The 15509-nt window shown below is 47.9% G+C and overlaps 9 protein-coding genes across 9 annotated transcripts; 8 read left to right on the plus strand and 1 right to left on the minus strand.

Annotated features, from left to right (window-relative positions):
- Positions 1-288: 288 nt before the first annotated feature.
- CANTADRAFT_45467 (uncharacterized protein) lies at positions 289-1014 on the plus strand (the record flags this gene model as incomplete). The annotated part of the gene is made up of 1 exon (XM_020209218.1): positions 289-1014. One exon carries the CDS (start codon positions 289-291, stop codon positions 1012-1014), a length of 726 nt encoding a protein of 241 aa, XP_020066894.1.
- Positions 1015-1469: 455 nt separating this feature from the next.
- CANTADRAFT_87739 (S10 family peptidase) lies at positions 1470-2927 on the plus strand (the record flags this gene model as incomplete). The annotated part of the gene is made up of 2 exons (XM_020211374.1): positions 1470-1595; positions 1623-2927. The coding sequence occupies 2 exons, from the start codon at positions 1470-1472 to the stop codon at positions 2925-2927; spliced, it is 1431 nt and encodes a 476-aa protein (XP_020066895.1).
- A 449-nt stretch (positions 2928-3376) lies between these two features.
- Positions 3377-4123, plus strand: GPM1 (phosphoglycerate mutase; the record flags this gene model as incomplete). Its single annotated transcript, XM_020206443.1, has 1 exon — positions 3377-4123. One exon carries the CDS (start codon positions 3377-3379, stop codon positions 4121-4123), a length of 747 nt encoding a protein of 248 aa, XP_020066896.1.
- A 713-nt stretch (positions 4124-4836) lies between these two features.
- On the plus strand, positions 4837-7143 carry NSP1 (FG-nucleoporin; the record flags this gene model as incomplete). Its single annotated transcript, XM_020208755.1, has 2 exons — positions 4837-5893; positions 5936-7143. The coding sequence occupies 2 exons, from the start codon at positions 4837-4839 to the stop codon at positions 7141-7143; spliced, it is 2265 nt and encodes a 754-aa protein (XP_020066897.1).
- Positions 7144-7537: 394 nt separating this feature from the next.
- On the plus strand, positions 7538-8383 carry CANTADRAFT_45607 (uncharacterized protein; the record flags this gene model as incomplete). The annotated part of the gene is made up of 1 exon (XM_020209232.1): positions 7538-8383. One exon carries the CDS (start codon positions 7538-7540, stop codon positions 8381-8383), a length of 846 nt encoding a protein of 281 aa, XP_020066898.1.
- A 773-nt stretch (positions 8384-9156) lies between these two features.
- On the plus strand, positions 9157-10674 carry HEM2 (porphobilinogen synthase). Its single transcript, XM_020206218.1, has one exon. The coding sequence runs from the start codon at positions 9510-9512 to the stop codon at positions 10533-10535; it is 1026 nt and encodes a 341-aa protein (XP_020066899.1). The 5' UTR covers positions 9157-9509; the 3' UTR covers positions 10536-10674.
- A 139-nt stretch (positions 10675-10813) lies between these two features.
- VPS20 (ESCRT-III subunit protein) lies at positions 10814-11467 on the minus strand (the record flags this gene model as incomplete). Its single annotated transcript, XM_020208757.1, has 1 exon — positions 10814-11467. One exon carries the CDS (start codon positions 11465-11467, stop codon positions 10814-10816), a length of 654 nt encoding a protein of 217 aa, XP_020066900.1.
- A 1081-nt stretch (positions 11468-12548) lies between these two features.
- CDC20 (ubiquitin-protein transferase activating protein) lies at positions 12549-14309 on the plus strand (the record flags this gene model as incomplete). Its single annotated transcript, XM_020209012.1, has 1 exon — positions 12549-14309. The coding sequence occupies one exon, from the start codon at positions 12549-12551 to the stop codon at positions 14307-14309; it is 1761 nt and encodes a 586-aa protein (XP_020066901.1).
- A 252-nt stretch (positions 14310-14561) lies between these two features.
- RCN1 (Rcn1p) lies at positions 14562-15263 on the plus strand (the record flags this gene model as incomplete). Its single annotated transcript, XM_020208759.1, has 1 exon — positions 14562-15263. The coding sequence occupies one exon, from the start codon at positions 14562-14564 to the stop codon at positions 15261-15263; it is 702 nt and encodes a 233-aa protein (XP_020066902.1).
- Between the last annotated feature and the right edge of the window lie 246 nt (positions 15264-15509).

The following is a 15509-nucleotide window of genomic DNA, read 5'->3' on the forward strand; positions in this document are numbered from 1 at the left end:
AATACTCAGCTTGCAATTATTCTAAAAAATCGAACAATTGCACAAATTCAAAGCTATTGGATTGACACTTTAATGAAAACAAAGGTAGTCAGCCATTTCACCTATTCAACTACAGTTGGAAAATATCACAAGCCTCTCAAACATAATGTAAACCTGTTAAGCGGCCTCTTGCTGCATCCATGATTTAATTCAACCCCTTCCAGTACACTACTGAAAACCCATCTCTCCACAATTGAAGCGTACACGCCCCTTCTATATAGCCCCAGTCACTAATCAGTCAACACTATCATGTCTTGTGAACACGAACACACACACAGCCACGGCCACGGCCATGGTCATGATGACAGCGACCACTCGCATGTTGCCCCCATTCCAACTTCCGCTGCTCAATCGCTTTTGGGCAAAATAGACCTTCCTCACATCACTGCCCTAAATGCTGCCAATCCACCAGACGAGATTAGCCAGATCTTCCGTAAACCAGAATCCAAGTATGTCATCAAGCCGATCGTCAAGTCGGACTGTGACTCGCAATTGATCCTCAACATCCCGTTCCTCAATGCTTCCATCAAGCTATTCTCAATCATCCTAAGAACCAATGGGGAGGACCACTGCCCCAAAACCATCAAGTTGTTCAAGAATGACAACCTGGTGGACTTTGACAACGTCGAGAGCAAAAAAGCCACTTTTGAGCTTCATCATCCCCACGTTGGCGCCCGGTACGAAGACGACGATGTTCCAGAGTCATTAGAGGAGGAGGACAGCTTTGTCGAACACTTTCTCCCCAGACACGTATTCACCGGGGTCCAACAGTTGACGGTCTTCGTCAAAGACGTGTACGACGAAGAGGGCGAAGGGGACGAAGATGGAGAGTCCCACCTTTTGTATATAGAGTTGAGGGGAGAATTCACAGAATTGTCCAGGGACCCGGTAGTGACCATTTACGAGAGTGCTGCCAATCCTGCCGACCACAAGAATTTGATGATGGAGGAGTCAATGAACTACCAGATGAACTAGGCCCGAAGTGGCCAAAATTCGGGGAGTGAATTTCACAGTTCCAGATTACCCGAAAGATCTAGTTTGTGTGCCTAACTCAACGTCTGTGTATTGAGTCTTACTCTATGTACCACCACTGGATGTACACACGTAAGTCCAATGGCGCCCAGGCTAGCAATCGATGACTTACCAGTTTTGCTTAGATCAAAAATGTTACTAGGCTCGCGCCCTTATCTCCGTACCTGGCATTGTGGCTTATCGTGCCGTATACTTGATGGCACCCAGTTCTGAATTGAAACCATTGAGCCATGAAATACTCACCAATACCTCTAGCAACCCTAGCAGTGGCCTTAGCAAGTGTGCCTCAACACATCTTCAGAAGCCCATCCTCAGTCCACTTTCTCAATGAACAAAGTAAGCTTTGGGGAGACGTCTCTCCATCGCACTCTTCCATAGTATCCGAAGCATGGCAAACGATGCTAGATGAAGTGGGAGTCTCAAAAGCACAGAAGCTCATCAGTCAATGGGCCGGTATCGATGAGCTGTCCTTCGAAGAGCCTAAAACACCAGTCTCTGCTGAGAACTTCGAAGTCTTCGAAACAGTCTCTACCCCACAGTTCAGCCAAAAGTTGAAAGTCAAAATCAACGATCCCAGCTCCTTGGGATTGGATACTGTAGCCCAGTACACTGGGTACCTAGACATTGACGAAAGCAAACATCTTTTCTTTTGGTTTTTCGAATCCCGAAATGATCCAGCCAACGACCCTGTGGTGCTCTGGTTGAATGGGGGGCCTGGATGTTCATCAACCACAGGACTCTTCTTCGAGTTGGGGCCCTCGTTTATCAATGGCTCGGTACAGCCAGAGTACAATCCATATTCTTGGAATTCAAATGCCTCGGTAATCTTTTTGGACCAGCCTGTCAACGTTGGCCTTTCCTACACTGAAGATCCTCACCAGGCACCAAACACCACTGCAGCTGCTTCACCTGATGTGTTTGCCTTCTTGGAATTATTTTTCACCAAGTTCGATCATCTTCAGAAGAACAAATTCCATATTGCTGGAGAGTCATACGCGGGACATTATATTCCCAAGTTCGCCAGCGATATAATAAAAAGACCAAACCGGTCTTTCAACTTGAGTTCCGTGCTAATTGGAAACGGTTTCACCGATGCTTTGATCCAGTATAAGTCATTTATCCCAATGGCCTGTGGCGGGGCTGGTTACCCCCAGTTCGTTACTGATGAAGATTGTCGTTTGATGGAACAAGAGTACTACCCAAAATGCGGTTCACTCTTGGAAATATGCTACCAAAACCCCAGCGTTTTCACGTGTCTCCCAGCTCATTACTATTGTGAATCCAAGATGTTTGAGGCCCTTAAGAAGACGAAAAAGAATCCTTATGATATCAGGGAGGACTGTGTTTCTCCCGGAAGTAATTGTTACCCTGGGTTGGACTATGTGGATGAGTACCTAAACAATGATGCAGTTAGAAAGGCTATTGGAGCTTCTCCAAGGAGTGGAAAATTCGTTGGATGCAACGACGATGTTGGTTTGGCCTTCTACTTGAATGCTGACAAAACTCTTCCACATCAGCAATATGTCGGGGAATTATTGGACAATGGAGTTCCCGTGTTGATATACGCAGGAGACAAGGACTTCAGATGCAATTGGTACGGGAACCACAAATGGACCGATAAATTAGCCTACTCGGCTCATGAGCAGTTTGCACGCGAGTCTTTACTGCCTTGGTACGTGGATGAGGCAGTCGCGGGAGAAGTGAAGAACTATGGCATCTTTACCTTTTTGCGACTCTACAATGCCGGACATTTGGTCCCTTACGACAAGCCAAAGGAATCGCTCCATATGCTCAACCGCTGGATTGCTGGTGACTACTCGTTGGGTGCAAAAAGAGGCGAGGAACATAGTTCTTAAAGACATATGAATGGAATGCGTAGAAAAAGTATTTCAAGACCACTTACTTTTTAGTTTGTCGACTTTCAGTAAGTCGAACTCTTCTGACAATCATGAATCTCAGATACTGCCGAAGAATGATTAAGACGGTTCATAGTATGATAAATATGTTACATGCCCTAGTAATTAAAATTTAGTCACCAGTAGGTATCAACATCACTGAATTCTATAAACCAGTTACATGCTGAAAACATTAAACAGCCTCGGTTCCACATCACAAGCTCCCCATGGCTAGAGCCCCAACTCCCCTATCTCCGGGCCACCCCGGCCTCGGGTACCTGTGAAACGGTGGCTTGAGTGGTGCACGTGAGGTTCTCCACGTGCGGCCCAGACAGCTCCGAACCACCGAAAAATCGACAACTCAAGTCTCCCGATTCTCCCTTACTTTACACACCTCAATTACATCAAAAATGGTTAAGTTAGTTTTAGTTAGACACGGTCAATCCGAATGGAATGAAAAGAACTTGTTCACCGGTTGGGTCGACTGTCGTTTGTCCGACGTCGGTAAGAAGGAAGCTGCCAGAGCCGGTGAATTGCTCAAGGAAGCTGGAATCAAGGCCGACATTTTGTACACCTCCAAGTTGTCCAGAGCCATCCAAACCGCCAACATCGCCTTGGACCACGCCGACCAATTGTTCGTTCCAGTCAAGAGATCCTGGAGATTGAACGAAAGACACTACGGTGCTTTGCAAGGTAAGGACAAGGCCCAAACCTTGGAAACTTACGGTCAAGAAAAGTTCCAAATCTGGAGAAGATCTTTCGATGTTCCACCTCCAACCATTGAGGACGACTCTGAGTTCTCCCAGGTCGGTGACGTCAGATACAGCGATGTCGACCCAGCTGTGTTGCCAAAGACCGAATCCTTGAAGTTGGTCATTGACAGATTGTTGCCATACTGGCAAGACGAGATTTCCGCTGACTTGTTGGCCGGAAAGACCGTTTTGGTTGCTGCCCACGGTAACTCCTTGAGAGCTTTGGTCAAGCACTTGGACAAGATTTCCGACGAGGAAATTGCTGGTTTGAACATCCCAACTGGTATTCCATTGGTCTACGAATTGGACGAGAAGTTGCAACCAACCAAGCCTGCCTACTACTTGGACCCAGAAGCTGCTGCTGCCGGTGCTGCTGCCGTTGCTGCTCAAGGTTCTAAGAAGTAATTAGACTAGATATTGACATATACGTGCCTAGAAGGTCTTGAGATTTTAAATTTTGTAAGCCTTTAGCATTAGCTAATTGATATCTTAAAGCATTAATTATATAAATATCTGTATCGATAAATTCTATGAGAGAATTACTATTCTCGCTACAGATGTCGTTGTTGTAGATAGTGCAATTGGCACATTGTTGAATTTTCTAGCTCAATAATTGTCGGGATTACTGCGGTGGAAGCAGCATTACTCGCCAGAACTCGACGCCAATTGCATTAAAATTTTGGGTATTTGCCCCAATTATCAAGAAATCAATACATGTCAATCCCCCCGCCACTTCTACGTGAATGCAACAGATTGCGCTATAGCAGTAATTAATTTTGGCTGCGTTCATCAAGTGACTATTCGCACCAAGTCCATCCAGCACCCAGAGAATTGCCGCTAACAGTACAATTATGTTTCAACGAAACTTCATTGACATGAGATCAGAATCGCTCCTAATCTTGGTCTATGTCTGTTTAGTTCCTAACCCTTTGCCTTCTCCACAATTCCCATTTCCCTTCCAAATCCACCCAGGGGCCACTGGTAAGTCAGCGACACAAAATCGCACGAAAATCTGGCGAAGAGTTGCACAACTAACAATCCTCAATCAGGTTCTCGCAAACCACTCAAGTCATAGCCCTTCTTTACCACAAGTGAATCTATTGTGAACCTTGGACAAGATGGCTAGTACAGGAAACGGCGGTTCAACCTCCGCATTCTCTTTTGGAGCCAATTCAAATACCAACTCCAGCTCTGGTGGCTTGTTCAACAACAACAACAGCGGCAACAACGCCAGTGGTGGTTTGAACTTCGGAGCCAATTCAAACACAAACACTAGCTCTAGTGGTTTGTTCGGCAACAGCAACAATGCAGGCAACAACGCAGGCAACAACGCCAGTGGCGGCTTGACCTTCGGAGCCAACTCAGCATCCACTGGAGCGGCCAACAACTCCCAGGGCTCTGGTCTCTTTGGCAACTCTGGAGGGTCGGCACCTGCCAACTTCAACTTCGGAGCAGGCTCTTCTCAAGCAGCCCCAGCATCCGGAGCCAGCAGTGGGGCAGCTTCGACTCAAGCAGCCAAGCCAGCCTCTGGCGGTCTTTTTGGCTCTAACAGTACCACTGCACAACCATCCGGTAATCTCTTTGGTGGTAACAACACCAGTAGCTCTGGAGGGTTGTTTGGAGGCCTGCAACAAGCTTCAGCATCAAATTCGGGTACTTCAACTCCTTTTGGACAACCAAAGCCTTCAGAAAGCTCTGCTACTTCCAACGCTCCTTCTACAGGTGGCTTGTTTGGCTCCCTGAATACAGGCGCAGCAAGCAAACCAGCTGCCTCTGGAAACAATACCAGTGCACCATCTGGTGGTTTATTTGGTGGAGCCAGTAAAGAGGCCACTCCTTCCTCTGGTGGATTATTCGGAGCCAAGAAGGACAATGCTCCAGCTGCTGGTGGATTATTCGGAGCAGCCAGCAAAGAATCCACCCCAGCTGCCGGTGGATTATTCGGCTCAAAGCCAGACGATAAGAAGGATGACAAGCCAGCTGGTGGATTATTCGGGGCCAGTAATGCTAGCGCCCCTGCTGCTGGTGGTTTATTTGGTGCTAAAAAGGATGACAAGCCTGCTGGTGGTTTATTCGGGGCCAGTAATACTAGCGCCCCAGCTACCGGTGGATTATTTGGCTCAAAGCCAGAAGAGAAGAAGGACGACAAGCCAGCTGGTGGATTATTCGGAGCCAGTAATGCTAGCGCCCCTGCNGAGAAGAAGGACGACAAGCCAGCTGGTGGATTATTCGGAGCCAGTAATGCTAGCGCCCCTGCTGCTGGTGGTTTATTTGGTGCTAAAAAGGATGACAAACCAGCCGGTGGTTTATTCGGAGCCAATAATGATAAGGCCCCAGCTGCGGGTGGTTTATTTGGTGCTAAGAAGGACGATAAACCGGCTAGTGGACTCTCTTTTGGCGCTAACATAGGAGACAAGAAAGACGATAAGTCGACAACTGGAGGTATTACGTTTGGTGCAAAGAAGGACGATGCTCCAGCAACTGGTGGATTATTCGGTGCTAAGAAAGATGATAAACCAGCTGGATTTTCTCTTGGTGCAAAGACTGATGAAAAGAAGGATACCAATGCTGCTTTTAGTTTCGGTGCAAAGACCGAAGAGAAGAAAGATGACAAGCCAAGTGGTGGCTTTAGCCTTGGAGCCAAGCCTGAGGAAAAGAAGGATGGTTCCAAGGACGACAGCGTCACTACTAAAGCTACTACAACGGTACAACCTAACTTGAAGCCTACTCAAATCGAACCAAAGAGTGTTTCAATTGACAACAAGACATTGGATGATCTTGTAATGAAATGGTCCAAACAATTGACCACTACAAGCAAGGTGTTTGGAGGTTACACCAACAAAGTTAACGAATGGGACCAACAGCTTGGGAAGAGTGGAGACGAGATTTTAAAATTGAACCAAGACACACTCGAAGCCGAAGCATTGCAGTCACGAATTGATCAACACTTGGTGTTTGTTGAAAGTCAACAAGAAGAGTTGGAGCAATTGTTGGATAATTACGAGCAACAAGCTGACATTCTTCTTAACAACATTGAACTTTCGAACAAGAGCATAACTTCCGGGGACGGAAGCAACGATACCAGTGGAGGCTCGGTTGCAAACAACACTTTGAGTGTAACCGACAAATTACGTGAGAAGGCCTACCATAATGCCGAATTATTGGACGAGAGATTGGACACCTTGGGAGATAATTTGAGTACCTTGATCAGTGAGATCAATTCCGTGAGCAATGTATTTAACAAGAACCTTATCAACGATTTTGCACAAGGAGACGCTTCCGATGGCAAGGATTCCAAGGACAAGCCCACCGAGAACCCCGTGGAGGAAATCCTCAAGTTATTGAACTTGCACTTGGAAAACTTGAAGTACATCGAAAACTCCGAAGAGAAGTTGAAGCAGAAGTTGGCTGCTATCAAAAAATAAGCATGTGCTTAAATAACCGACCAGGACCTGGTGCCTGTTTTGGGAGTTTCGGTGCGAGACCGAGGCATGAGGGCCTCACTTGTCAGCGATTTCGTGCTGGTATCCTCCTTTTCAATGTAACATACTATTCTAGCATTAGCTTGTAGCTGTGGCCTGTCCATGCGTGATGTGGAGAGAGAATTGCTGGCCTAGTAGAATCACGCTAGCAAGCGGAAGAAATTATGATTAGTCCATAATCCTGCCCCACCTTTTTGGCGCGCGGAATTGGTGGCCTGTGATTAGCCACAGTTCAACACTTTTCATATACTTCCATTCTCCAAGACCAGTGAAGACCGTTCAACATCCATACTTCCTATCCTTACCACCAGCTCCACTTTATTTCGTGTAATTGTCGATGCCTTCGCCCATTTTCCTCGTATTCAAGCTTCTCTTGGATCCCAACGTCAACAACAAGATCGTGCTTCAGGCAGCGTACGGCCAGCTCAAGGTGATTGGGCTCGCCAAGGTACTCTCAGCACTTGCGGGAGGCGCAATTGTGGGAGTTTCATCGTTCATCAGAGTGCCCCAGATCCGCAAGATCATCACCCCCCGCCAGCTTGACGACAGGATCAAGGTGGCCAACGGATTATCGTTGGAGTCTCTTGGCTTGGAGACCTTCAACCAATTGGTGCATGTGGTGTTCAACAAGCAGAACAATAGTGCCTTCACAAGCTACGGCGAGAGCTTGTTACTTGGGTTGCAAAACGTTGTGATCATTCTCCTCATCAAGTACTACCGCTTGGTGCATGCTGGCGAGATCGACAATCTCCAGCACTTCACCCTCCTGGAGAGAGTGGGCTTTGTGGGCACCAAGTTGTTGCCTGCCATCGCAGCCATTGCAGGAACCTCGATCTTCTTCACCAAGATCGCACCAACAGGCTTGGTGCTGGCGTTGCAGGTGGTGGGAATCCCCATCTCCATCGTGTCCAAGATCCCCCAGATCCAGCGCAATCACGCGCTCAAGTCCACTCTGAGCTTGAGTAACATTACCATCAGAGCCAATCTTTTGGGTTCTGCGTTGAGGGTGTTCACCTCAGTCCAGGACTACAACACCAAGGCCCGCCGCAAGAAGAACACGGTCAACGACAAGGTTTTGGTTGCCGGTTACACGGCGAGCTTGGCTATGAACTCGATCTTGGTGGGCCAGTCGGTGGTGTACAAGAACCGCAAGAGTGAGGAGACCGAGGAGAAGAAGGACTGATAGTTGAAAAAGCGACCTGAATGTCCGTGCAATTGACTTCTTGAATAGGTTTACTGCTACCGGTTTATATAGATTTCTTGATGAACACAGTATATCCTGGGTGCCACAATGGTGGACTAGATTTTGAAGTGCAAAGCAATTATAGCCAGAGTATATGATGCATGTAAGTTCAATTAAGGGCTCGTGAATTATATACTAGTGCAATAAATGTAATTTGATAGTAATAGTGTTAAAAATTATAGAAAGATGCAAACGAAGATACAGATCGTATTGGGACTGTATTTGGTGCACCTCGTTTCTGACATCCAAGACATACTTTCTCAAGATGTTCTTGGCCGTGTTTTCAGCAAGCTGGTCCACCGGGGTCTTGGTCATCAGACTCAATATTCTGTTTCTTTCTTCCTCCCACTCCTTGGTCATGTAAGTTCCAAATCCTGTTGGAATTGAATTTTTGGGCCTTGACTCAACATTATTACAGATCCTAGTAAGGACTTAATTTTGGGTACAATCATTAAATAGCTCCTATTCAGAAGAAAATCATGACCGGTTTATCACTGAATTACAGCTCCTAGTCAGGATTTAAGACATGGCAAGTGTGTTTACCGTATAAATGCAGATTCCATTGAGAACAAAATAAGACCCTAAATCACTCGAACTTTTTACCGTCTCTTGTCCAAATAATCAGCAATTACATTTCTAGCCAGATGTTTTCTATCCTAGAAAAACACTGCAGAATACCTCGACTACCTCAGGTAATCCCACTGCAACAATTACCCCATACAAACCATTCCACTCCCAAACACACCGGTCGCATTACGTAACCCAGATCGGGGCGTCAGATCCAATTGTCACCTCAACTGTCACTACACAACACTACAACGTTTCGGCGTGACGCCTGGAAACGGGTCCCTGCAACGGAAGGCGGTACCAGCAGCACCTACACCACCTGGAGCCTGACTCTGGCTCTCTGGACCCGCCCTGGGCTTATCGGTGGTGGCCCTCTCTTGTCTTACGGGGTCTGACTTACTTTTTGGCAGCCCGCACGTGACGCGATCAGTCACTATAAGTTGGAGCAGTTGCCGCCTATTGTGCCCACTATTGCACCCCACTACCGCCGCTTCAGACAATGGTCCACCAAGCAGAGTACCTCCCACCAACCGGCACAGACATCTCCTCGGTCTTGCAAGGAGGCTATGCCCACGCTTTGTCCCGTGAGTGGCAACAGGAGAGACAGTTGGCCAAGAACATGTTCATCTTCCCACTCTTTGTGTCGGACGACCCTGAGGAGGAGACGGCCATCCCCTCGTTGCCCAACATCAAGCGGTACGGACTCAACAAGCTCGTGCCCTACGTCGCGACCTTGGTGGCCAAGGGCCTCCGCTCTGTAATTCTTTTTGGGGTGCCCTTGAAGCCTGGCGTGAAAGATGCCCAGGCCACCGCTGCCGACGACCCCGAGGGTCCGGTGATCCAGAGCATCAAAGCATTAAAAAAGGCATTCCCAGACTTGTACATCATGTGTGACGTCTGCATGTGTGAGTACACCGACCATGGCCACTGCGGGGTGTTGTACGAAGATGGCACCTTGAACCGTGAACAGTCGGTGTTGAGAATCGGCAAGATCGCTGTAAACTACGCGGCTGCAGGAGCTGACTGCGTGGCGCCTTCCGACATGATGGACGGGCGTATCAAGGACATCAAGAGAGGGTTGATCGATGCCGGCTTGGCCCACAAGTGTATGGTGATGGCGTACTCGGCCAAGTTCAGCGGAAACTTGTATGGACCCTTCAGAGACGCTGCTGGTAGTGCCCCCAGCCATGGGGACAGAAAGCGGTACCAGTTGCCCTCGGGCGGTGCTGGTTTGGCCCGCAGAGCTCTCGTTAGAGACATGGAAGAAGGTGCCGATGCGGTGATTGTCAAGCCCTCCACCTTCTACTTGGATATCATCAGCGACGCTTCCAAACTCTGCAAGGACTATCCCATCTGTGCCTACCATGTCAGTGGTGAATATGCCATGTTGCACGCAGCAGCTGAAAAGGGCATTGTGGACTTGAAAGGGGTTGCATTCGAATCGCACCAAGGGTTCTTGAGAGCTGGTGCCAGATTGATTATCAGTTACTTCACTCCCGAGTTCTTGGAGTGGTTGGAACAATAGTGGTTCTGCTAGGACATTTCTGCTATGACTGAAAATAAATCTCTTACAAGAATACTCGTCTCATGGTTACAACATGATACCTGTATCAAATGGTGATTACTAGAGTGTAATCAGGGTGTATCAATGTGTATTAGTATAATGATTACGAACGAGGACTGTATTATTCTATAAGATGTAGGACAGTTATCAATTGCCTGCCCAGGGGCGCTCTAGGGCAATTGGACCTCTGTGGTGGTGATATTCGTGTATGTGTCTTGTTGGGATCATGGACGATGTTACTATTCTGCCAATGGCTCGTACGCCTTCCTCTCGGGCTCGAGTTGCTGGGGTGTTTTCTTTGGCACTTCCGGCAAGATTTGGTCTTTGGGCACCTCTGGTAACACTGGATCCTTGGTCTTGTCTTGTGAGTGCTCCTTGGAAGCTGCCTGAGGATCGAGTTCTCGCTGTAATCTCTCGAACTCCTCGTCCACCTCGTTCTCCTCGCCCGTGGTCAAGCCAGAGCCCATGCCAAGGGCATCGCTGACCTCGTCGACGCGTAAGCGCTCGTCCTCCAAGTCGTCAAGCACCTTGTCGATCTTGTCCACACTCATCTTGGAGTTCAATAACTTCAACACCTCGTTACCTTGCTGTAAGCCATAGATCACGTCTTTTTCGATCAACTTGAACTCGATGGTGCCGATCAAGCCCTCCAAGTTGTCGAGCTGGCCATATGTCTTGCTGATGGTGGCCTGCTGCTGCTTCTTGGCCTTGAGATAGAACTTGGCTCGTTCTGGCTGCTTGTTTCTGATGGCGTCTCTGGCGAGCTGCGATTGTCTGTCTATGACCAGACTGAGCCGTTTCTGGTACTGCTTGAGCTTGTCGCGCTGCTGCTTGAGCTGAAAGATGGCCTTGTCCTGGGCGGTAATCTTGGGCGCAGATGGTTGCTGGCCCATGGTGTAGTTGGCGTTGCGAGATAACCCGAATGGTAAAATAGTGTGAGTGATTCGTGATAAGGTGCGACTGGGGGTAGAACACTACGAGACATGGGACGGGACGTGAGAGTAGCGAGAGGACAATATGCTTACTATACAGTAGAGGTGGGCTGACTGAGTAGGCTGGCGTGGGTCCAGGAATCTGGCTCACCATGGTTTGGATGGAATAGTTGTGTAGAGGCTATATGTGCCATATCGGGATTCTGCTACATTTAACCATCTACTCTAGGATAACCGTGGAGAATTCCGCGAATGCACTCGGATTTACAGGGAGTGGCTCCAACTGGCACAATCACCTTACTGGATCAACAGGCCGGCTGGATCAATAGACCGGCTGGATCCACATGCTTGCTGGCCCTTCTGATCCCGCTGGTATTGGCCCTTCACTGCATATACCGACTCCACAAGTGTGGAGTCTACTCCATCTTGTGGGGTCCAAACAATACAATCGCTGTAGTATACACAAATATGTGAGAATGCAAACGGCAGTCTATTCAACAAACACCCATACCACAATACCCCAGTCTAGCTCGTAACGTGCTACAATACCCAGATCGAATCTGAAACTTCCCCCACTTGCTGGCACTGCTAAGTCCGACAGTGACCGGTCACGTGCCCGCAATTCACTCTCCTCGGTGCAGTCCGCATCTCAATTATGCCCGATCGGGCCATCTTGTAAACAAAAAATCCCATTACCATTACCACCGTTACGGGAAAAAGTGTCTAGCGACTTCATTTAAGCACCATTCGGTTCATTACCACACCCATTAGGATCGTAAACAAACAAAACACCTTCGTTTAATTTTTGTGTCATCCCAGTCCAAGGAGCAATCACTAGTAGCAGATTCCAGTCACCACTCTGCCTCAATCGATTCTTCCTTCCTCGACCTCCTCCGCCTCCACGGCCTCATCCAGACACAGATCGCCATCCCCAGATCTGAACATGTCTTCGCTCTTCTTCGAATCGCCCACCTCCAAAAAGTCGCCTGTCAAAGGCTCGACGGAGAACGATGGCATTCGCACCAACCTCCTTCCCGACCTCATGAAGTCCTCCACCACCAAGAAGAGGTCCTACACGAGCTCTCCCGCTCCCGACCCGGCCTCGCCCACCAAGAGGTTGTATTTGCATAGCATGAGCCCCAACGTGTCTCGAAAGACCATCTATTTGAACCACCACATTCCGTCATCGACCAGCCAGTCATCCAGAAACTTAGAGCATACTTTCAGTCATATGAAGAGGGAGGCTGCCTCCGAGCTCAAGCGTCCACCAATGTTGAAGCCTCCTCTCTCCAACCCCAGATCAAAATCTTCAATTCTTCTACCTTCCAGGTCCACTTCCCCCAAGCATAAATTGAGAAGAACTAATTCATTAATCAGCCAGGGTGGCTCGTCCTCGTCCTCAGATAATCAGTTCCAGTCGGCCACCACCTCTTTCGATAGGTTCATCCCTTCTCGTCACAATTCTACCTCAGGCAAGCTCCAAACGTCCTCAACCAATCCCCACCCCAATGCATCTCCAGAGACCCACATCCGAGCCCAAACCTCCAAAATCTACCAGCATCATGTGGCTGAAGCCTGTGGGTTGGACGTAAACCTGAGAGTGTTACTTTATCAGCCATTACCACCAGAACGCAAAAAGCCCATTAATTTATTCAGCCAGCTCTCCAGCTCCACCGTTCCCAAAAGACTCTCCAAATCGTCCTTGAGACCAGCCGTGGCTTCAGCAAGAGCAAAAAAAATCCCCACTGCTCCAGAGCGGGTTCTTGACGCTCCGGGCTTGGTTGACGATTTTTACCTTAATTTATTAGCCTGGTCCTCGACCAATCTACTTGCCATTGGCTTGGAAGACTCCGTCTATGTGTGGAATGCATCCACGGGGTCGGTGGGGCTTCTTTGTGAATTACCGCAAAAAACCTTGGTCACCTCCTTGAGGTGGTCCGAGGATGGTTCCTACATTTCCATTGGTAAGGATGATGGGTTGTTGGAAATTTGGGATATCGAAACCAACACCAAGTTGCGTACCCTCAATTGCGATAACCATCAAACCAGAATTGCCTCACAATCATGGCATCAACATGTATTGACTAGTGGTTCAAGAATTGGAAACATCTACCATTCAGACGTCAGAATAGCTTCCCATGTCATCAACAAGCTCGAGAACTCCCACAACGCCGAAATCTGTGGAATTGAATACAAGCCAGACGGCCAGCAATTTGTCAGTGGTGGTAATGATAATCTCGTGTGCATCTGGGATGTCAGACAAAGCCATAGTAACAACAGCACCACCTCTCCGCTATTCACCAGATCGAACCACAAGGCAGCCGTCAAGGCGTTGTCATGGTGTCCCTATCAACCATCTCTTTTGGCTACTGGTGGTGGGTCGTCGGACAAGACCATCAATTTCTGGAACACTACCACTGGTACAAGAATCAACACAATTGAAACTGGGTCTCAAATCAGTTCATTGAACTGGGGCTACGCCTCAGGTACAGGCATGGAAATCGTGGCAACCCACGGCTTTCCAACAAACAACATTTCCTTATTCAACTACCCCACATTGCAAAAAACCGGCGAGATTTCAGGTGCTCACGATTCGAGAATATTGAGTGGGTGTTTGAGTCCTGACAATTTGACGTTGGCCACAGTTGCAGGAGACGAAAACTTGAAATTCTGGTCGTTGTTCGACTTGTACAAAGGTAGCAGAAGAGATGGCGATAGACTTAATGATGATTACGATGACGAAAGCAACTTAATAAGTAATGATGATACCAAGAGTATCAAAAAGATGATGCATATACGATAATCGTACAGGTATAGATCAATAGACATTTCATTCCAGTAGAAGAAATATTGTAGTGACTCTTGGCAATTATGAATTAATTGTCCTAAAATAACTGCGCAGAATGTTGCTTTTTGGTAACCCAACAGGTTCTACAATCTACCCGATTTATAGTGACATATGTAAGGGTCCTATGACAATTCCTGGTCACGTGATCAGTGGCTATAGTGCACCGTATAGATTCACCAAGACGGCAGCTTCAACTTAACCATAGAAATGCGTCCGAGGTCACCGACTAACTCCCTCATCGTCACCAATGTGCCTCCTGAAATACTTGCTGACCCAAGTCAGCTCGCAGGTTTTTTGGCGGAAGCTAATCACCCCATTGAGCTAGTTGCTCTCAACAAGCTTGAAAGAATCATCATCATATGCGAGACTTCTGAGGTAGCCACACAAGTAAAGGATCTCCTTCGTCTGTCTCCACAGTGGGGGGCCATGCGCAGTACTTACAGCATCAAGAACAACGAACTTGGTGATTCGTGGCTTGGTGACTCCAAAAAGAACACCTTGCCACAACTCGAAAGCATGCTGTTTCCATCTACAGGGTACTTGGAATTGCCACAAGATGCACATACACGGAGATTCGTCATTTCTCCGCCGTTGTCACCACCAGCAGAATGGGACCTTTGGGATAAAGTAGAGGACGGTCCCAATCAGAAGGCTGTGTATTCGCCACAAGAACTCTCACATTTATTGTGGGAAAGGTTAGGAGGCTTCGACAGCTCAAAGGTGCGGCCATACCGTGAAAACGAAGACGACGACAGTGAATCTGGAGAGGTGGACATCGAGGGTAAATCCGAGCTCTTGTTTGAAAATATAGAGAACGGGTCTCCAGCCATAGTGTTGGATAGCGTGAAACATTCCGGGAAAGGTGAGCAAAAGACCATTGCAAAGACTGCTATGCCTCCCATCGAGTGAGTGCATTTAGTCAAGAGTTGTATCAAAAAAGCATTCTTTAATAATCTTGGCTATCGCTTCTCGAACCACAATCTCTTTTTGAGCCCCAACAGCGAGAAAGAACCGTCAGATAAGTGGCCCTCTTGTTTCCAAATAAGGTCCCAGTCCCTCCAGCATTGTGGGCTCGTCTGCCAAATCAATTTAGAAAAAGAGTGGAAGCACCCAATATTCGTCATTATCGTTGACTAGTACAGACAGAACGTTTAC

This window comes from Suhomyces tanzawaensis (genome assembly GCF_001661415.1).
Source record: "Suhomyces tanzawaensis NRRL Y-17324 unplaced genomic scaffold CANTAscaffold_1, whole genome shotgun sequence".
NCBI classification, from domain to species: domain Eukaryota; kingdom Fungi; phylum Ascomycota; class Pichiomycetes; order Serinales; family Debaryomycetaceae; genus Suhomyces; species Suhomyces tanzawaensis.

Bases quoted from the DNA above. Each gene is read 5' to 3' on its own strand.
- HEM2 (XM_020206218.1), top strand. From the start codon at position 9,510: ATGGTCCACCAAGCAGAGTACCTCCCACCAACCGGCACAGACATCTCC.